Below are 22,986 nucleotides of genomic sequence, written 5' to 3' on the forward strand. Positions count from 1 at the left end.
TTCCTTAAACATATTAACTTTATTCATGGCAAGAGAAACATGATGGGAAAGTTCTTTCAATTTTACTGAACGTCTGAAAAAGTTCATGGTAAATCATTGGGGAAAAACTAAGATTACAACTTCTTACTATCAGGTTGGTGTGCAATCAGAGCTTGAAAATACACTTTTCTGTGATCAATGGAGGGAATTTGAATTTGGGTGGATATTAGATGAAAGATAAATTTCTTTTTATGGTGTTATGATAATAGGCAGGTGTTCATGTCCTTAAGAAATACATGCTTTGATATTCAGGGCTAAATTGCCAGGAGGTCTGTAACCCTTCTTTTAAATACTTCTACTCAAAGAAGTGTATAAGTGATGGTGGTGGTGGTGGTGTGTGTGTGCTTGTGTATGTGTGAAATGCAGATTACTAGTGGTTCTTTATGAGAGTGATTTTTTTTTCCCAAGGACAGTTGGCAAAGTCCAGAGATAATTTCAGTTGCTTTGGGAGGACGTGCTACTGGAAAGCAGTTGGGGTTGCTGCTTGACATTCTATAATTTTCAGAACAACCCCACAAACAAAGAATTATCCAGTCCAAAATGTCAGTAGGTGAAAGTTTAGAAGTTGGACATAAATAAAAATGAAGCCAATATGGCTAAAGTCAACAATTGTATATCAGGTGATTATACTGTCATGTTTTAAATAAAACATTTAGGGGAAAAGCAAGTGTAAAAAGAATAAAAGGAGTCTAAGAGAAAGAAAAACTTCACTACAAAACAACAGGGAAAACAGTGATTAAAAACAGTCTTTTTTTTTTTTTTTTTTAAATTTTCTTCTTCTTTTTAAAACAGTGAGAATATAGAAATTGTGCCCAGTCTATTCCCTAGGTGGTGGCAACAACAACAACAACAAAAACAAAAACAGCATTAAGTTGAGAGATTTTCAAATGTAATTTTTAGAATATTTCTTTTATAATTTTATGTATTTTCTACCAGGCTTCCACTGTGTAATGATCAGATTGTATCATTCTGTTATATTAAAACTAAATCAAAATGAGCAAACTGGGAAACCATTAGCTGGTTCCTTCCCTGCAGGGCTCAGAAGACTTATAACTGAAAAATAGGCCTCAAAAATGGTTATTAAATTTTTTCCTTGACAAATTAATTTTTATTATAACACAGTAAATCAACAAGGTTTGTAAAACTCTGGGTTTATCTTATTTTAGCATTCATCCTGACCTAACTGGGCAAGGACTAGAAGGTACTGGAAAATGCAGAATGAGTTTACTAAAAAAGTGGGGGTTTATTTATGGTAGAAATGGATACAAAGATGCTGATCTCTTATCAGTAACGTGACTAGCAGGCCTTGCTTTGCTAATTACCTTTTTAATCTGAGCCTCTGCTGTTATTCAGTTCTTTTTCTTCCTTTCTCAGGGTTATTTTACTGTGAAGAACAATAATAAAATGGATTGATATCTCTAAGTACTTTTCCACTGTATATTTCATCCCTAGTACTTCTTATTTTCCTGTAGCCTTCCATCTGTGAGTTTTGTGGGGAAGGTGGATACAGATAAACATGGAGTCAGAGCTCAGATTTTAATTTCTAAAGACTTAAACCAAAACCCCAAAACCAAACACACACGTACACACACACACACCCCCAAAAAAAAACACCCCACAAAAACAAAAAAACAAAAGCAGAGTAGAAACAGAAGAATTCAGTCAGTCAGGCCACAAAGGAAAAGATCCCAGGCATTTGAAAAAAGAAGAGGATCTCCTTAATTGCAAATAATTAATATTGAATAATGTAGGACATATATTTATTTAATTAATTATCAACAAATAGGAAATAGGAAAAGGATAAAATATGTCCAAAATCAGCATTCACACCCAGAGATTGAGATGTTTGCCAGATGAAAGAAAGAAGACAGGAGAATAAAGGAGGGTTATCTGCGGCATCTCTGGAAGGGTCCAGTTAGAAACCTCCAGACACATTTGAGGATTTCATGGCAGACTTCTGTTCCACATTTCTCCAGGAACTTGGGAGAAGGAAGATCTATACCAGTACATCAAACCGGAAATTGGGTATTTTGTGGTGTGTTTAGGCAGAATGGGTCTGAGGAGGGTAGGAGTTACTTTACAAAGTCACCACTTGGTCAGCTCCCATCTTCTGTTCCCTGAGGAATGTGGAGTTGGTGGGGAATGGGACACATTCTAAGATTTAATCTTGTCCCTGAAAAGTGCTCCTGCTATTTTTGTGTTAATTCAACGTCAGCACATTACTTGATCTTTGGGGGTTAGAATTGCCAGGTAAAATACAGATGCCGAGTTAAATGTGAACTTTGGATTTTAAAAAAGGAAAAACTTTTTAGTATAAATATGTCCCATACAACATTTGGGACATACTCATACAGACAAAATGATTTGTGGCTGACCTGAAATTCCTGTATTTAATTGATAAACCTTTCCACCCTATTTGGAATTCTTCTCTCCTTTTTTTCCTTCATTTCCTAGCATTTAGGGAGAGCAAGCAGCTTAAGTCACAGCATACTATCAGGAGTGAGGGTGCTGTTTCCCATTCTAAACAGCCTTTCTGCACAGGCCTCTTTCCACTTTGGACAACAGTCTCTTCTCTCATTGTACTTTTTGTCTCTGTCATTTGCAGTCTGTTTTTAGCACAATTAGTGCTCAGGGAATGGCGGGGTCTTCCCACAGTTGTCTCTGGGCTACCGCAAATCTCTCTGATATTGCCATTGCTCAAAAGACCCTGCAGCATCCATGATTCGGCTCCTGGTTTAGTTGGTCAATCCCATGGCTTCTACTTTACCTTATTATTTGCCTTATTTCTCAGTTACTTCTATAGCCCTCTCATGAACCATGGGAACTTTCTGAGATACCCTCAGTGTCCCACTAAACTGAGGGAAATTTGAGAGCTACCTTTCTCTCTCCATGCCCTTTGGAACTCTAACATGAGTGTATCAAACCTTTATATTTGTTCCATAGTCTCTAAATCCTTTTTTCTTAAAATTGTTTTTTTCTGTATGTGCTTTGGCCTAAGCATTTTTCTATTGTTCTATTTCTCAATTCACAAATGCTCTTTTTACAGTGTTCTAATCTGCTATCACACTTATATTATTTTGTTATTGTAGTTTTCAGTTAGTTCCATTTAGTTCTTTTTAATTCTCTAGTTTTCTGGCAAAACTCTCCGTTTTAATCTACTTCATTTTTTCCTCCATTTGCATGGGCATACTAGTCATAGTTATTTTTAAATTGTGTATAGGCAATTTATAAACTCTACTATTCTTTAAAAAAATTTTTTAAATTTGTTTTAATTCGTTACACATGACAGTACAATAATCTTGATATATCATACATTTGAATCAGATGGGGTATAATTTCTCATTTTTCTGAGTGTACAGGTTGCAGAATCACATTGGTCATACAGTCACGTATATACATACAGCAATAATAATGGCTATTTTATTCTGCTGTCCTTCTTTCCCCCTTCCCCTCCCCTCCCCTCCCATCACTTCGCTCTACCCAATCTAATGTGACACACTTCTTTTTTTTTTCCTCACATCGTCATACATGTATTCTGTGTAATGATGAGGGTCTCATTCCATCTTCTGTGTAATTCCCCTTCTCCCTCCCTTTCCTTCCTACCCCTCTTCCCTATTTAGTGGTAATCTTCTTCTCATGCTCTTCCTCCCTACCCCATTTTGAGTCACCCCTTTATATCAGAGAAGACATTTGGCATTTTAAACTCCACTGTTCTTGAGACTTGGTTCTATGGTCTGGTTTTTGCTCATCTTATTTTAAATGATTTAGTCTTTGAGCATGCCTGATATTTTTTATAAATTTAATGTATACATTGCATATGGAAAACTAGAGACTCTAGGCCACATCATCTTCTTTGAGAGGATTCACCCTGTCCTCTGCTAGGCAGTGGGTTTTATTTACCCGAATCAAATCAGGGATCCAGTCAAATTGAGGATAGAGCCCTTTGAATGGAGTCCCCTAGGGGTTCTAACTGAAAACAATCTAGGTTGTTCACCAGATCCCTTGCCTCTACTGGGTTTTCAGTTGTAATCACTGTGTCTTCAGTATTGTGAGACAGCAAAATCTCTATTTTGTTTCTCACGGGTTTAGCTTGTTAGCTTTCAATCCTGTAGAGACTGAGAACTTAGCAAATGTCTTGGAGGAAACCAGTCATGTGTCAGGTAATGTCTACAAAGTACTTAGCACACAGTTAGCCACAGGAGAGTATCTAGAAAGGGATTATTAAAAAAGAAGCTGTGATTCTATGGACAAAAGTCTCTGAAGTGGAAAAATTTGGTTACTGCCTTAATCCAATGTCAGACTACCATCTCCTATAGTACAATTAGATGTTACATGCTTCTTAGGTGATGAAATAAGAAGTATATTACATTGCCTTTGTAGTCCAACTGCTAAATATATTTTACCTGAATCAAATCATGAAGAATCAGATGAATCAATTACAGAATATTCTATGAGATAATCAACTTCGGTTCTTAAAAAAAAAAGGCAGAAAGATGCTTCTGGTTAAAAGGGATTAATGAGACAAAAACAAAACAAAACAAACAATAAATCCAACCTAACCCAACCAAAACAAAATAAAAAACTCTACATACATATATAAATCTTGTTTGAATCTGTAAGACATTTTGAGGTCCACTGGTGAACTTAAAATGAACTCTAAATCATATGATATTGACACTAAAAACTTTCAGATGTGTAAATGATTCTACATATAGAAAACTATATTCAAGAGATGACATGCTGAAGTTTTTAGGGGTAAAATATTATCATGCCTATAATTTACTTTCAAATATTTTAACAAAAATAAATATTAAATAAAACAAATGTAGAAACATGTTAGCAGGGCTGGGGATGTGGCTCAAGTGGTAGCACACTCGCCTGGCATGCGTGAGGAGCTGGGTTCGATCCTCAGCACCACATAAAAATAAAATAAAGATGTTGTGTCCACCGAAAACTATAAAATAAATATTTAAAAAATTCTCTCTCTGTCTTAAAAAAAAAAAGAAACATGTTAGCAGCTTTTATATCTAGGTGGATATTGTTTGTCATATATTTTTACTTTTCTGTGGGTTTAAAATTTTTCAGAATAAAAACTAGTAGGAACATTCTTGACTTTTCCATTTGTTTTTCTTTCTCTTTCTTTTCCTTTTTTTATTTTTGGTACCGGAGACTGAACCCAGGGGTATTTTACCATTGAGCTACATTCCCAGACCTTTTTATTTTTTATTTTGAGACAGGGCCTTGCTAAATTGCTGAGGCTGGCCTCAAACTTGTGATCCTCTGCCTTCCGCCTCCTCCAGAGTTGCTGGGGTTATAGGCAGGCCCAACCAGCTTGGCTTTTCCATCTGAATTATTAGATACTCTTAGTTTTTAAATTCATTCAGTAAACATTTATTGGGAACCTACTGTGTATTATATACTCTTACAGGTGCTGAGGAGTGGGAATGAACTAGATTTATAAGATCATTCTCTTTCAGGTTTCTTACCATAAAATAGAGTAAGATGACCCCCACATAATAATAGTGCTTTGCAGAGAGGAGGCACCCAATAAATTTTGGTTATTATAATTAATTAACTTTGCCTGTTGTTGATTTAATTTATCAATTTGACATTTCTGGCTTTCCAACTCAAATCCAGATAAAAATACATCATTTCCCATCTTATGTATTTTTCTCAAAATTTCCTGATGTTACTACTCATTTTTGTTAATATTAGAGCATATGACGTCTTGGAGAAAAGATGATATAAAATCAAAGCAAAGATGAAATTAAAATGATTAGGAATGTTATATAATTCAAGTTAGGTTTTCAAATATGCAAGTATCCTAAGGTCTAAAGTTTATAAAGATTTTATTGATAATTATGTCCTGGTCTAAGATTGGGTCACAAATTAGAAGAAATTTAAGAAAAGTTTCTAACCTAACAAAAGAGGTGGAAGACCTGTATAATGAAAACTACAGAACACTAAAGAAAGAAATCAAAGAAGACCTTAGAAGATGGAAAGATCTACCTTGCTCTTGGATAGGCAGAATTAATATTGTCAAAATGACCATACTACCAAAAGTACTATACAGATTTAATGCAATTCCAATCAAAATCCCAATGGCATTCCTCATAGAAATAGAAAAAGCAATCATGAAATTCATCTGGAAAAATAAGAGATCTAGAATAGCTAAAGCAATCCTTAGCAAGAACAGTGAAGCTGGTGGCATCACTATACCAGACCTTAAACTATACTATAGAGCAATAGTTAACAAAAACAGCATGGTATTGGCACTAAATAGACTGGTAGACCAATGGTACAGAATAGAGAACACAGAGACTAACCCCCATAATTACAGTTATCTTATATTAGACAAAGGCGCCAAAAACATACATTGGAGAAAAGATAGCCTCTTCAACAAATGGTGCTAGGAAAACTGGAAATCCATATGCAACAAAATGAAATTAAACCCCTATTTCTCACCATGCACAAAACTCAAAATGGATCAAGGACCTAGGAATGAAACCAGAGACCCTGCATCTAATAGAAGAAAAAGTAGGCCCAAATCTCCATCATGTCGGATTAGGTCCCTACTTCCTTAATAAGACTCTTATAGAGCAAGAAATAAAATTAAGATCAATAAATGGGATGAATTCAAACTAAAAATCTTCTCATCAAAAGAAACAATCAATGAGGTGAATAGAGAGCCTACAGCTTGGGAGCAAATTTTTACCACTTGCACATCAAATAGAGCACTAATCTCTAGGGCATACAAAGAACTCAAAAAGCTAAACATCAAAAAACTCCAAATAATCCAATCAATAAATGGACCAAGGAACTGAACAGACACTTCTCAGAAGATGATATATAATCAATCAAGTAATACATGAAAAAATGTTCAACATCTCTAGCAATTAGAGAAATACAAATCAAAACTAAGATTTCATCTTGCTCCAGTCTGAATGGCAATTACCAAGAATACAAGCAACAATAAGTGTTGGTGAGGATGTGAGGGAAAAGGTACACTCATACATTGCTGGTGGACTGCAAATTGGTGCAGCCAATATGGAAAGCAGTATGGAGATTCCTTGGAAAACTGGGAACAGAACCATCATTTGATCCAGCTATCCCACTCCTTGGCTTATACCCAAAGGACTTAAAAACAGCATACTACAGGGACATAGCCACATCGATGTTTACAGCTGAACAATTCACAATGGCTAAACTGTGGAACCAGCCTAGATACCCTTCAATGGATAAAGAAAATGTGGTATACACAATGGAATATTATTCAGCAATAAAAGAGAATAAAATCATGGCATTTGCAGGTAAATGGATGAAGTTAGAGAATATATTGCTGAGTGAAGTTAGCCAATCCCAAAAAACCAAATGCCAAATGGTTTCTCTGATATAAGGAGGCTGATTCATAGTGAGGTTGGGAGAGGGAGCATGGGAGGATTAGACGAACTCTAGATAGGGCAAAGGGGTGGGAGGAAAAGGGAGTGTGCATGGGGGTAGAAAATACGTTGGAATGATATGGACATCATTACCCTAAGTACATGTATGAAGACACAAATGGTGTGAATATACTTTGTGTACAGAGATATGAAAAACTGTGCTCCATATGTGTAATATGAATTGTAATGCATTCTGCTGTCATAACAAATTAGAATTAAAAAAATAAAATACTGGGCTGGGGTTGTGGCTCAGTGGCAGAGCACTTGCCTCACACATGTGAGGCACTGGGTTCAATCGGCACCACATAAAAACAACAAAATAAAGATATTGTGTGCATGTATGATTAAAATAATATTAAAAAATAAAATACTAAATCTTTAACTGTAAAAATAAAAAACACTCGAAATTCCTTAACACTCTTTCCAATAATCTTACTTCTTTTACACACTGGGTAAACTTAACACATGACTTTATCTATGAGTACGAGTGCGCCTTCCTTGCATTCTGCTCCACCCACTCACATTCTCAGATGCTAATGGCTTGCTCTGATAAATGCAGGGTTTAAGTTCATAACATACAACTAATCAACAAGTTCCAAAGTTTTCCTTTTGGTATAAACTGTGATCATAGCTTATAACTTATTATACGAATTGTTTTAATGCAATAGTAGTATAAAAACCAAACTAAAGTTTATTCATTTAACTTGCAAAGTAATACATAAAATTGATTGAGGTGACCCAGTAACATAAAATAATAAGTGGTACTTTTGAGGCTCAGTTTATTTTCAAGTGTTTATTAAAAAAAATAACAAAACACTTCTACTTTTCTCTTACATCTTTATAGAAGAGTAGAACACTTATTCCTTTGGTAGCAATAATATCAAACATCTCCTATGTCTTGAGCATTGTACTTGCAATTCAATGCAATCTTGTCCATTAACAATATAGTAAATTTGTTACTATAACAATGCAGATTTTAAATTACTTACAATAAAGAATTTTATTATTATTTTGAATAGAATTAAAATAAATAAACTATAGAAATAATTTAACAAATCTATGGAGTACTACCATGTGGAATACAAAAGAATAAATTAAAAATGGTCCCTGCCATTAAGAAATTCACAGTCTAAAGAGACAGAAAAAGAAAATATAAAATTTAGCATAGTATGACAGCTTTGAGTGTGGTATAAACAAAGAAGTACAGAAACCTTAAAAGGGTCACTTAATCCAGAACAGTAGTAGGTAGGACTGTTTCCAGGCTAAGGTGATGAGTTCTACAAAAGATTTTGCCAAGAAAAGAATTCATGGAGGATCAAAGGAAGAAGTTTATAGATATATCAAACAGCCTGTGCAAAAGGCAGAAAATTGAGGGAATTTACATGTTCAGAGAACTGCATAGCTTGATGTCACTGAACTAAAAAGTTATAGGATGGAATAGTGGTGCGATAAGAGGCTAGTTACAGGTCAGACCACATCATTAGAAACTGTACAAACTTTGCCAGGGAATTTTGACCTTTACCTGAATGCATTGAAGTGTTTAAGTTAGGTCATATGATAATTTGGGGACTTAGAAAGATTATACTGGTGAGGAAAGAACTGGAGGCAGGTACACCAGTTAAGAGGTTATTAAAGTAATCCTAACTTCAGATAAGGATCAGAATTAAGTAATGAAGCAGAGATAAATATGGAGAAGGATTGAAATGCCTAGGTATTAGGATGATAATATCACTAAACCTTGACTTCTGCTTGAACATGGAGAATGTTGGAGAAGAGTAAAATATGGTAACTACTGAACAAAGCCCATCATTCACTGAGGTCTGGGATGAAGAACAATTATTTCTGTGAGAGAATGAGTTCTGATTCAGGTGTCTGGAGCCTACCGGGCAGATCTGATCTGTGTCCTGGGTGTGAACATCATCAGCACCAACGATGGCCATAGTTGATGCTGGAGGAGTGGGTGGGATTATCTAGGATGTTCCTTAAGAATCATCAACATGTAGTAAGTAGCAGAAAGAAAGTAAGTCTTTGAAAGAAACTGAAAAGACTGGTTAGAATAAGCAAAGAAAAAATCCAAGAGGTTCTAGCCCCAAACCTAGAAGTTATAAGAACTGAATGTTTATGGGTGTCAAATACTTGAACAACCAAAATGCATTCAATGGATTCATCAATTAAGTCATTTGTAACTTGGATAACAACAGTTTTAATCATGTGGAGTGTAGGTCAGTTTAGAGCAGATTGAGCAATGAATGACTGATGAGGAAGTAAGAGTCAAAGAAGTGTTTTCAGGACATAAAATTAGAAGCACTATGGACAAATCAAGGTTTGATATCTTAAAAACATAGACTTACCTAAACCACAAATATCACCCCCTAGACAAATAAACAAAGGAAATTACATCAGGTAGGGCTTTTAGTGCAAAGGCTGAAACTCAATTTGTGTTAGTTTAGGTAAGCAGACAGGGAATGACTAAAACCAGGGTCCCAAATGCAAACAGACCTCTCCTGTAGCTGTTTCTCTTTCCTGTTGTCTCCATATTCTCTTATGATAATCTGTTTTTGCGTGGCAGGGGACCATTTCAACAGTAAAGAGGAAATGGATTTTTTTCCTCTGACTCATGGAAGAGGGTGGTTTTGGTCATGTTTCTATCCCTAGACTCACACAGAGGTAAGGGAGACAGGACACTGTAAATAACAGCATGGGGAAGAAGTGAGAAGGACAATTTCCCTAATTAGGGTGATCTCTATTAATAGAGGAAGGCAATAGATGGTGAAAGGGTTGGGCAAAGACAAGAGTTCACATCCATTACAAAAGATGATACTACTATATGTGTCCATATGCTATTGTACACAGATGCTATTCATAAAATGCTTTAAAGCTTTAATTTTTCCAATAATTTCAAAGTGCTTTCTTATTATCTCTTATTAAATAAAATTAGTAGGGTCTCTTCCTTTCCAATTACATTTTTGTTAAGAAGGCATGGGCAGAAGAGAACACTGCTGGGTCCAGGAATTATGCTCTATGAATAGCATAAGTTGTGGAGAAGACATAGGAAGAGACAGGTTAGCAGTGGCAATCAAAGAATGATTGAACTAATACGCAAATGTTACAGAGAGGTGGTCTTCAGTTCAATGAGGACAAACTGATATTGATCAGAGTTATCCTAGCATACAATAGGACGGTTCTGTCACATAGTGGGGATCCTATAAGAAGTATTTGAACTTGGGTTTGCTGACTGACAGGGTTTGAAGGATGAAATTATTGTACAGCCCTGGAAACTGAACTGCCTGATTTTCAAGGCCTTTTCCAACTCTAAAAAGGTAAGTAGAAGATTATCACTCATTTTCTGCTTGATCCAACAATGGCAATTTGTATAGAGTGTATAGGCTTCTTTCTTTTAGTTGCCTACTGATTAAATTCTAGTTTTCTGGATTCTTATTTTTGTGCCATAGAGAACACTTAAAGAAGAAAACCCCATACCAACTAAAATGTTTTGTAAATACTTTTTAACATGGTGGTGACCTGATTCATAATGAACACTATGATGGAATATTATATCATCTGCTCTTGCGAAAAAGAGAAATAAAAGTTGAAATAAAGGTTCTTTGAAAGTTGTAAACTTTAACAAAGTCAAGTGTCAAGGATTCTTTAGGATAATTTTGATTTTCTTTTAAATATGGAGAAAACAAAAAGGAGCTGAAAGTCCTTTGTCTTTATACCAATGAATAATACACTAGATGGTGCTCTAAGGCCATCAGAAGTTTTACTAGACTATATTGTATAGCAGTTCTGATGGTATTTGTGCTTTGGAAACTCTCCACACATTTTCAGCCACTGAGAATAATCTCAGGTTTGTAGGAAAGTAATGGAAATCTTAATCTGATGAGCTTTAGCCCTAAAATCAGACTGATTTTAAACTAAACCACGGGTTTAACATTTAACAATTTGATAATTCAATTTGATTCCACTGGAATGGAAAATTTAAAGTTATTGAAATGTGAGTTTATTATGCATTTAAATATATTGCTATTATTTTCATGTAGTCCTCCCATGAGTTTATTTATGTCTATTGTTTAAGTTAGTTTTTTCAAGTTGCTTCCTAAATTTTTGAATTATCATTAAACAGAAAACACAAATACCAAACTCTTAACATTTAAAGTCTTACTAAATACCAACACAAGTACATTAAACAATACATTTGAAATCATTCTATCAGTATATTATTTCTTACATAAAACAGTTCATGATTTTTTTCACATTACAATAAAAGCAAAAAAATATTTTTTACTAAAGTGTAAAACAAAAATAAAGTTTTACTTTTAAATGTTAAATATTAAAAAGGTAGATAAAAAATATCAACAGAACTTTTGTAAGTACAGACATTTTGAAATTTCAAAGTCACAAGATCTGACTGTAGTTTTTTTCTACTTATCTTTCCAGTTCTGCTTCTAGAATTTCTCCCCACGTATCTGCATCCATCGGGCACATAATTTTTTCTGGGAGGCTAATGGGAGAACGTATGTTGCTGTATCTGCCACTTAGCCATTCATGTTTTACTTTACTCTTCTGGTAATTCCTTAGTAGTATTACCTGAAAGGGGTAAACCATCATCGTTCAAAAAGAATGTAGGAAGTGGTTGGTTAGTGAATTTGTTCAAACTAGAGAAGCTGACTCACAGGGCTGAGAATATTAGGTTCTTACATTGATATACACATGTTAATACATTCATGTATATGCACATGAATGTGTGCATGTGTTTATGTATATGTGTGTACACAGAGACTGAGCCACAGAGTTTACTGGACGTTTTGGATAAGGGGACTGAAATGGCTAACAGGAAAGTTCCTGAATTTAGGATTTGAAAATATGAAAGGGTGAATGGGAGATAGTGTGGAGTCAGTGTATTTAGCAGGAAAATAATAATAACTCAACTTTAACTCATTTCCCAAAGTCCTCACACTCTGTACATTATTCTGTATATGTAATCCTACCATTTCCAAACCCACCACCATAATACTGTCAAAAGCACTGTGAACAGGAAAGGGTAAACTTACCCTCCAGGAATAACCACTTTCTAGGTCGTCATCTATTTCTCTTTGGCACACAGCTCTTACAGTCAAGCAGTGGGGCTTCCATAAAGAGTCACTGTTTCTTATTGTGTAATTCCAGCTCCTACATGTCACAGAAGCTCTGCACAAACTCTGAATGTCCAGCTGACTGAAAATTTTAAAAGTGACTTCTAGAGGCAGCAGTTCAACAAAGTTATTTTCACTCTCGTTTATTGCCTTCTCAGCATCCACAGAATTCAATTCTATGTCAGAAACTCTCAAATTATTGTTTCTCTTGGAATTTTTCTGCATAGCGTGATGTTTTAATAAATTATCTTCATTTGTAACCTAAAAGGCAAAGTTTAAACATATTCAGTCTCTTCAGATAAGACTACAAATCCTACTCAGAATGAGATACCTTTTGGGGTATGATTAAAGAATTTTAACTCTTCTTTACTTAAGCTTCTGAATCTGTAAAATAGTGCCAATGCTGCTTTTCATGTGGTTCCCAAAGATTGACAGGGATAATTTATAAAATAGCCTCACATCTGAATTACACATGGGAGGCACTCAACATTTTGGTTACCTTCGTTATGGAATATTTTTAATAATGGGGTTGTTTCTAAATGTTTTGTTTTGTTTGTTTTTTTGTTTGTTGTTTTGTTCTCAAAGAACACTGTCCAAAAGGGAAATGATTCTCCATGTCAGACCATATTTATTGAGTTTATAATTACCGAGAGAACACATTCAAGTATTTACTAAAAGTACTTTTAAAAATGAGTATGAGTCAATTCTATCAAACCCAAGTAAGAATACTTGGGTTTGATGTCTTGACATTAAGTTCTTCATCTATAATTTGTGACTTAATCATAAGAAAGATTCTTTTTAGTAATTCATATAAGAATTGTTTGTCTATTTGCACCTAGTGGGTAGGGGCTCAATTTGACACAAATACTAAAAGAAATGGACTAGAGAATGATATCCTGGTCATAATGACACAAAGTCTCAAATATTTAATTCAAACTAGTGTTTAAGAGATGGCCTCTTAAAGATATCCTACTGGTATAGTTAATTATGAGCTAAGTATAATAGTATCTAAGGCATCAAGCAAGTGAGCAATAACTATAAACAATGTTTATAATTCAGCCAGCTGGATTATGTGACTACAGATTTAAAGGTTCTGAAATCGCTATTCTTGAGCTACCTTCACATATAAAGACAGCTTGTATTTACTTAAAATCAGTTTAGAACGTTTTGAACTTCATTTTAAAATGGGCTTCAGGGTATAGTAGAAGGGGTTCAAGATACAACGGAATGCTTCTTTTAGCTCAGCTAATAGCAATTGCCCTATTCAAGTGTGCTATACAGTAATGTTTCTGGACTTGCCCAGACCACAGTGGCTCCCATACTTTAGGTTGTTTATGATACAAATTACTTGTAGTGGTTAGAATTGTAACCCCTGTGTTCAGGAAAGGACTTTGTCTTGAGGTTTTGGGGAAGTAAGAAAACTGACAAAACAAGACGATGAGTCATGAGCAATGAATCTTCGCACATTCTCCCCTCCTACCATCCAAACAAACCAAAGCCAAACCACCATGTTTTTGAAAAGAATCTCATATTAGGAGGATGTTACACTGCATTTAAATGTTCTCACTGGGGAATAAAACGCTTCCTCCCATCAGAATTCCACTGGAGGAGGAGGAAGGTTTTTGAAATTGACAGTCGGGAGTGCCTTGACCAGGTTCCTAAAATCTCTCTATGAATCTTTCTTCAAGTTCAGTTTTGACTAGTTGCCTAGAAAACTACTTCTTTTCTGTCTTTCATGAATCAAGCTTTTCAGTTTGGTAGGACGTCGGGCTCAGACTAGCTCTCGGAGAGCCTCCATCCTTCGGGAACCCACGGTCGGGACCTCGGGTCTCATCCTAGTCACCCTCCTGTGTGCTCTGGGTGAGCTGCAGCTGCCCGAAACCCAAGAACACCTGGCACTGACAAATGAACAACTGTCAAAACTGTCACCTCGATTCCAAGCCACTGAAGGAAGGCTTGGTTTGCGCATGGGTCGTGCCCCAGAGCGCGCAGGCCTATAGGTCCGCGAAGGGAAGACCCTCCTACTTACTGGGCAGCGGTGGATTCTCGTTCAGCAATTTAAATCCTCCGGGATTCGAATCCTTCCCCATCATCCTTCACGTCCCGCCCACTCTAGCCCCGCCCTGCCGACTCAAATTCGCACAGGCGCAGAGGCGCGCGCATTGCCTCCTGGGATTGGTAGTTTTTCTATGTCGTCTCAGCTCTTGAACGAAGGCAAAGGAAGGCGCCAAGGACTACAAGGCCCGGCGTCCTCCAAACCCGGTGGGCGGTGAGAATGGATGGGGGTGTAGGGAAGCCGGGTTTTTTAAACAATAATTCGTAGGACCTGAAGGGGGAATCCCCGATTGCGTCACTCGTTTGGGTGGAGGGCGGGACTCCGGAAGTGGCGCTGGGGCCCCTGGCCCTCAAGGAGTGAGCTCTCCCGAGCTGAGTCTTTGCTCCCCCTCCCCCTCTGTTTTCCAGGGGCCTGGGCATGCCCCGCGCGTGTCTGTGGAAGGCGGAAACGGCTGCAGGGGCCCGTGTTCTTGCGAAGGGACCTAACTAAGCCCGCCATGTCTGGGGGCTTCGAGCTGCGGCCGCTGGGCGACGGCCCCCGGGTGGCCCTGGCGCCCGGGGAGACGGTGATCGGTCGCGGGCCGCTGCTGGGAGTAAGTGTGGGCGGGGGCTTGGCGGACCTGGAGAGCCTTGTGAGGTTCTTGCTGGCTCTTGAGGCCTTAAGTCCTGGCTCCATTCCTCACAAGTCCTGCCTGACTGGATTTTGGAAGTTTGAGGCAAAATGTTTTTCAGTCAACTCACAAACATTTCTTTGTGTTGTCTTTAAAAGCACAGACTGTATTAACCATCATTATCATTTTATCCAGGGGGTTGGCAAACTAGGACTGTGAGTTGTTGTATCGACCATGAACTAAGAATAGTTTTTCAGTTTAAAAATGTGAAATTGGCTAATAGTTACTCCAAGGGTTGAGGATATTGTATCTTGTCTTGCAAAGCCTAAAATACTTACAGTAGAATCTGGCCCTAAAAAGGTTTGTCAACAGTGAAATTATCTCACCTGAGTTAATTTCTTTTCAGCTCTGGCTTTGTGGGTCTTTCTTTTATTATAATAACTTTTTTTTTTTTTTTTAGTAATCTCAATAGCTAATTCTTAAGTAGTATGTGGTGTAGTGTTCCAGCCATTGACCTACAGAAACTTTATTTTTAATTTTTTTTATTGATACTGGAGATTGAATCCAGCCATGTGTAACCACTGAGCCACATCCCCAGCCCTTTTCTGTTTTTTTTTTTTTTTAATATTGAGACAGGGTCTCACTAAATTGCTTAGGGACTCACTAAGTTGCAGAAGCTGACTTTAAACTTGTGATCCTCCTGAGTCACTGGGATTACAGGATTGTGCCACCATGCCTGACTAGGAGACTTTATATATACCATTCGATTTAATCCTTTCAAGACCCTGTGAATAAGGTGGTTTTATTATCTTTATTACGAAATTTGAACAATAAATTGAACAATATATTGCCACTAAGATATATGTTTATTCTCTTTGTTACAATAAAGAGAAAAGCTTCAGATTACATTATGGAATTCTAAAAATGCCTTCCTGAGCACATATCTGCCCCCTCCTCGCCCGCATTTAACACTTCTTGTGTATTGCCCAGTTTGTGTAGAGCATTTTGCAGACCTTAGTACTGCTGGGGCAAACAAAGCTAAGTGGGGCATGGGTCCCTGCCTTATAGGAGTTCTCTCTTGTATTGATATGTGGCAGCCAATACCACCGAGTAAGGAATGTTGACTATTACCCTGGTTAACTTACAGTGTCTTAATGGACCATTGGTTACTTACAGCTCCTCTGGGAAAAAAAGGTTGTCTTGTGGAAGTTGGTTCCAACGGGGTGTGTGTGTGTGCATGTGTGTAATTGTAGTAAGGTTATTGAGTTCAGTACTATATATTTTTTCTGGGCAAGTAATTATTTAAATGTTACATAACACCTTGTTACTTTTCAACATAGTGTGTTAGCCGATTAAACATTTGAAGGTGGAACCTAGGAATGTTTTTTGGCTTTGCTTGTTTCTTTTAAATATCAAGGTTAGAAACTCAATGTAGTATGTGCTTTTAGTAATCATATGTCTGGACTAACAAGTTTTTACCTTGCTTAAGGAGTTGTGTCACCAATACAGAGTACTGTGGGACTGGTTAAAAGATGGATGGATTTTTGGCTTGTGTTTTATAAATATGGCAGCAGGCTGCAGACCCTGGCACATTATAAGCCTTCAATACATGATCTCTTTATTTTTGTATCTCAGCTTCTTACTTTTTCTTGCCTTCAAAAAGAGTCCCAATGTGATACAGAATGTAAAAAGAATATCTTTGAATTTTGAAGTGAATTTGAACATTGTAAAGAAGCAGTGCTACCAATTACTAAAGCTTAAGTAGCAACATTTGTAATAATTATGTGTTAATTAGTTTTGCTGTTGTATTGATTAATAATTTACTAAATTCAGAAAATAGTTGATAAGTATATAAGAAGGAGTGTAGAAACAAAAAGAAGGTGAAATAAATCATTGCTGTCAAGAAATTTCTAGGTTAGAGGTATGATACATAAGCAGATAGGTAAGCAGGGTAAATCCTTAAATGGGGACTGGAGCCAAGCATGCATTTTTAAGTGAGTAAAGTGGGAAGAGTAAGAAAAGCAATATAGGAACAATAATAAATGATAACACCTTGCCTCAGGGTTGAGGCCACAAAGAGAGGGATCTCATTGTAGTTCCTGCTTTTTGCCCCAATCTGGTTATAGTGTGATATTGTTTTTACAGAGTAGTAAGCCATCTGGATTTTAGATATTATCCCCCCTAATTTTAAAAAGATCACCTTTAATTAATTTTTTTCAACACCATGAATCAAACAGAATTATGTTACTCGGTACAGAGAAGTATAGAAGATGCTTGTGGTTAAGATGAAGGATCAGGGTAAGCTTCATGAACTCAGTGACATACTGAGTTGGACTTTGAAGTGTTAGAACAGTTGTAATTTGGTGTGTAGAAAGTGGTGGTAGGGATGGAAGGGCCCATCAGCCTGACTGAATATATGAGTTAAGGCTCTAAGATTTGAAAGTGTATGGCATATTGGATAATTGAGTAAATACTGACTAGACTCTCCGTATGTCAATGATTCTGTTTAACAAACATTACTTTTTTAAAATGTTAGTTTTAGAAAAGAACTTTAAAAAATTTTTTTAGTTGTAGGTGGACACGATGATATCTTTATTTCATTTTTATGTGGTGCTGCTGAGGATTGAACCCAGTGCCTCGTGTGTACCAGTCCAGTGCACCCTACCACTGAGCCCCAGCCCCAGTTCTTAGAAAAGAACTTTTTATTGAATAGTTTTAAGTTCATAGCAAAACTGAATAAAAAGTACAGAATTCTCATATGGTCCCCCATCCTTTCCCTGCTATCAACAATCTCACACCAATGTGGTACATATTACAATTGTTCAATCTACATTGACACACCAGCATCTCCCAAAGTGCATAGTGTGCGCTAGGATTTACTCTTGAGATTGTGTATTCGATGGGTTCTGACTAACGTGTAATGACATGTATTCATAATTGCAGTAATGTGCAGAAGAGTTGCAGTGCCCTAAAAATCCTCTGTGTTTCTGCCTATTTATTCCTCCTTCCCCTGAACTCCTGGCATCCACTGAACTTTCTACTGCCTCTACTACAGTTTTGCTTTTTCTTGAATGTCATATTTTTAGAATTGTATAGTATGTAGCTTTTTCAGATTTCACTTAATTATATGTATTTAAATTTCCTCCATGTCTTTTTCAAAGCTTGATGACTCATTTCTTTTGAATGATGTTATTTGAATGATGTTTTATTGTTTGAATGTATTAAAGTTTATTCCTTCGCCTACCAAAGGACATCTTGGTTGCTTCTGAATTTTGCAATTAGGGATAAACCTGATATAAACATCCATGTAGAAGTTTTTGTATAGTCATGTTTTTAATTTATTTGGGTAGATACTAAAGAGCACAATTGCTAGATTATGTTGCAGGAGTGTATTAAGTTTTGTAAGGAATTGCTGAACTGTCTTTTTAAACTGGCTGTGTTGTTTGCATTCTTACCAGCAAAGAATGAGAGTTTCTATTGTTCCAGGTGTTTATATTGTGGCCATTCTAACAGATGTATTTGCATAACATCAGTGACTCCAAATCTTCCCTTCCTGTTTCCTACTCACCTGGAATGTACTATCTACTCACATGTCTCTATACTTTTGTATGAATTTCTTTCTCTGGAAATGTGATTTTGTAGATAGTGTCTTATGTCTGTATTTTTTAAAATTCTGAAGGTGATTCTGTTGCAAAGCTAGAGTTGAAAACTACTTCTAGACATGCTAAATAAAATGATTGACACAAATCTTTAAGAGGTCTCTGCTGAATTGAACTGAATAAGAAAAGTAATGTAACTTTTCAGAAGCATACATTTTCCTAAGCTCCAAGTGGGGATTTAAATCCAATTTCATCTTCCTAAGCTCTACTTATGTTTTCACTTACTATCACAATGTATTAATGATGAGGATGATGTTCTTATACTTATATGGCATTCACTATGCACATAGTATCGTAAGGTAAATAGGTTGGGTGAGTAGAAATTTAATGGTATCAAGTCAGGCAGTTCTATTATATTGGCTAACAATTCAACAAGCTTGAAGTAGTGTATCTCAAAAAGCATTGGATTTTAGTTTTTAAAATCAAAATTATCCACATTTGGTCACTGTTGTGGATAAAATAATTGTTTATGAATTAGCCCGATAGTCTGCCATTTACACCATTATTCTTATTGGAAAGTACGTTCACAAGTTCAAAGAATATTTCACATCTAGTATATTAGTAACCTTTCAAGAGAGCTTGTTAACACCTTTGAATCTTTTAATGGAAAGCTTCAGGCCAAAATTGAGTCCATTTCTTTAAACTTTCTCTATCTTAACATCTTAAGATGTTATCTTAAATCGGGCTTTGGTACATTGTAAGAACAGTAATGTTAAACATAATCAACTAACTTGCTCTGCTGTGGAATAAGACCAACTTCTCATCAAATGTTATGGTAGAGTCTCAGTGGTAATGACTGAACTCTGGAGTGCATGCTGGGACTGACGCTGGGAAGCTCCATATATAAGAACATTGATTGGTATATAGAAAGATTTTTTTTTTTGCAATAATTGGTCTGCATTCAATTTCAGTCTTAAGTTTGCATTTTTATTGCTGGAGACACAATAAACACAAAAGTATTGAGAAAACATCTTACGAAAATTATGCCTAAAATAGATCCCATATTTCTCCCTTAGTTTATGAATTTTCCCATAATACTGGTTCAAATTCGATTTTAAATGATTTTTAGTTTACTATAAAAATTTGAATTTGCTTATTGTTAAATTTGTCTATTGTGGATAGATTAAACTAGATACCCTTAATTATAAAGTATTGTATAATATAATTTTTATTATCTTAGTCCTTAGTATATCATATGGTTCATATTGAAAAGAAACATATCTTGTCTATTTGGCTGTACTTATGTGTATAGGAACCATGCTAAATGGTAATGTTAGTTATTGGAATGGGCTTCTTTTGCTCAATTCAAGATAGAAATAAAAAATGCAAAGTATAGCTTTTTTTGTACCAAGCTCATTTTGATGTTAACTAGCTCTTAGTATTAACACCTCCCTGCTCTTAGTGTTACATACAGGCCCATCCTGGGGTTCTTTTGCTTAGCTTGAGATAGAAACCATGAAGAGGCAAACATGAACATGGCTTTGCTGGTGCTCATGCTCCATCACAAAGAAGACTGTGTCCCCAAACTGCTTGCTGAGAATATTAGCAGAAAAGTTTATATAGACAAAGAAAAAAGAAAAAAATACTGGCTTACACAAGCTAATAGCTGTTACAAACAGTTACAGAATTTCTTTACACATCTAGTCAGTTCTTTGTTGGCTGCACCAGGGCTTGCACATGAACAAGGCAATCAATGTCTGCCTTGGATTTGTCTGCACTTGCTTCACAAAAGATGATATAGGTGCTTTCTACTGCTGCCCCAGGAAGATCAGATATTGGTCAAATTAAGGCATATTGTACATGTAGGGCTGCTGGAAAGCTTTGGGAAGAAGTTAGCAGCTCGTGAACTTGGTCTGTTGTGGAAACAATTCTTGGATTCAGGGCTCTCCTTTCCCTGTCTCAGGAAATTGAAATCATGAAATATTTCTGCTTATGGTTTTTAGAAATTTTTCTAGGAAAACATTATAAGAAAAATGAACTGATGTTGGTTTTTTCAGTAAATATTATATTTATTTTCAGTAAATATTATATAAAATGAAATGAAAGTTACCATTGTGTTCAGTTTCAGAATCCAGTAGTTTTCTGATTTTACTCCATCTAGGTTTGATTTTACTTTGAGAATTTTGAGATCAGTAGTTAAAACAGGTCAGATTCTGAATACTTAGGCATTTCTGTTAGTAGTATAAGAAAAATCTCCATTTTGTTTGACTTCATAAATGCTAAAAATAAATATTTGGCAACAACCAAATCACAATTCGATTTTTATGTTTTCATATTTTTATCTTTTCTTCTGGCACCATGTTTACATCTTAATAATAGAAAAAGAACTTGTACAAATACTATAATGAATAAAACATTCAATTCAAAACCAGGAAACAAAGGTTAGGTATCCATATTTTGTATTGATACAAAAGTGATATAAGAACAGAGAGCCTTGAATATGTTATTAGATATCTAGATCATTATAACAGTTGTTGGAGTAATGTGTATTAATCACAATTGCTTTTGACTGCAAGTACCAGAGATGTGAGAAACAGAATTTAAGCAAACAAGAGATTGATTTTTCTTCTGTAATATATATGAGTGTATACATACTTTAAAAAAATTTTTTTTGTAGTTGCGTATGGACAGCATGCATTTATTTTATTTGTATGCGGTGCTGAGGATTGAACCCAGTGCCTCACACATGATTGGCAAGCACTCTGTCACTGAACTATAGCCACAGCTTTGCATACATGCTTTTATTTCTTCTGAACACAGTTGAAAGTACATTGCATACATGGTGGCACTTAATTGCTAAATACATTAACCTGTATCACTTAAGAATAAGGATATTTATAGATAACTATATATTGTAAGAATTTATTACTAAGCAGTACATTGTAATGTTTCATATTTTGTTCTGCCCAGTATTTCCAATAATATTCTTTTAGCATTTCAAAAAATTCAAGATCTAGTTAAATAGTATGTCCTTTAATCTAGAATATTTCTCTTGCTTTTCTCCTTTTTAAAAATTTGTTCTTTTTAGTTATACATGACAATAGAATATATTTTGATATACATACATGGAGTGTAACCATTCTTGTGGTTGTACATGATGTGGAGTTACACTGGTTGTGTATTTTTATATATGAACATAAGAAAGTTATATCTGATTCATTCTACTGTCTTTCCCATTCCCATTCCTCTTCCCTTCCCCCAATTCCCCCTATCCAATCTGGTGAACCTCCACTCCCACCCCTCCCAGCCTATTGTGAGTCATCATCCACATAACAGAACATTCAGTGTTTGTTTTTTGGGGGGATTGACTTATTTCATTTAGCATGATAGTCTCCAGTTTACTGGCAGATGCTATAATTTCATTTTTTTTTATGGCTGAGTGTACATGTACCAAATTTTCTTTATTCATTCATCTGTTGAAGGGCACCTAGGTTGGTTTCATAACTTAACTATTGTGAATTGAGCTTCTATGAACACTGATGTGGCTGCATGACAATAGTATGCTGATTTTAAGTCCTTTGGGTATATGTCCAGGAGTTGGGTCAAATGGTGGTTCCATTCCAAGTTTTATGAGTAATCCCCATACTGCTTTCCATAGTCGTTATACCATTTTGCAGTCCCACCAGCAATGTATGAGTGTACCTTTTCCCCCTACATCCTTGCCAACATTTATTGTTACTTGTATTCTTGATAATTGCCATTCTCACTGGAACAAGATGAAATCTCAGTGTTGTTTTAATTTGCATTTCTCTAATTGCTAGTGATGTTGAATATTTTTTCACATTTGTTGACCATTCCTATTTCTTCTTCTGTGAAGTATCCAGTTCCTTGCCTATTTATTGATTGGATTATTATTATTATTATTTTGCTACTAAGTTTTTAAAATTCTTTATATATCCTGGAGATTAATGCTCTATCTGAGGTACAGGTGAAAGATTCTCTCCCATTCTGTAGTCTCTTGTTATGTTCTTGATTGTTTCCTTTGCTGTGAAGAAGTTTGAATCCATCCCATTTATTGACTCTTGATTTTAATTTTTGTGCTTTAGGA

At 35.8% G+C, this 22,986-nt stretch overlaps 2 protein-coding genes across 6 annotated transcripts in view; one reads left to right on the top strand and one right to left on the bottom strand.

Moving 5' to 3' along the window:
• Positions 1-22,986, top strand: part of Aplf (aprataxin and PNKP like factor) — a 173,927-nt gene that overhangs the window by 20,923 nt on the left and 130,018 nt on the right. The window contains exon 1 of one of the 5 annotated variants that reach the window (XM_027934382.2): positions 15,014-15,261. The exons of 3 other annotated variants lie outside the window; for them this stretch is intronic. In XM_027934382.2, coding sequence (XP_027790183.1) covers positions 15,166-15,261 — 96 coding nt within the window. In that variant the 5' untranslated portion in view covers positions 15,014-15,165. Of the gene's footprint in view, positions 1-15,013; positions 15,262-22,986 lie in introns of those variants that run through there. One more of the 5 variants, XM_027934381.2, reaches the window with a different exon arrangement.
• On the bottom strand, positions 11,825-14,719 carry Fbxo48 (F-box protein 48). Its single transcript, XM_027934383.2, has 3 exons — positions 14,643-14,719; positions 12,533-12,874; positions 11,825-12,068 (listed from the first exon to the last, which is right to left on the bottom strand). The coding sequence occupies exons 2-3, from the start codon at positions 12,836-12,838 to the stop codon at positions 11,907-11,909; spliced, it is 468 nt and encodes a 155-aa protein (XP_027790184.2). The 5' UTR covers positions 12,839-12,874; positions 14,643-14,719; the 3' UTR covers positions 11,825-11,906.

This window comes from Marmota flaviventris, chromosome 14 (genome assembly GCF_047511675.1).
Source record: "Marmota flaviventris isolate mMarFla1 chromosome 14, mMarFla1.hap1, whole genome shotgun sequence".
NCBI lineage: Eukaryota > Metazoa > Chordata > Mammalia > Rodentia > Sciuridae > Marmota > Marmota flaviventris.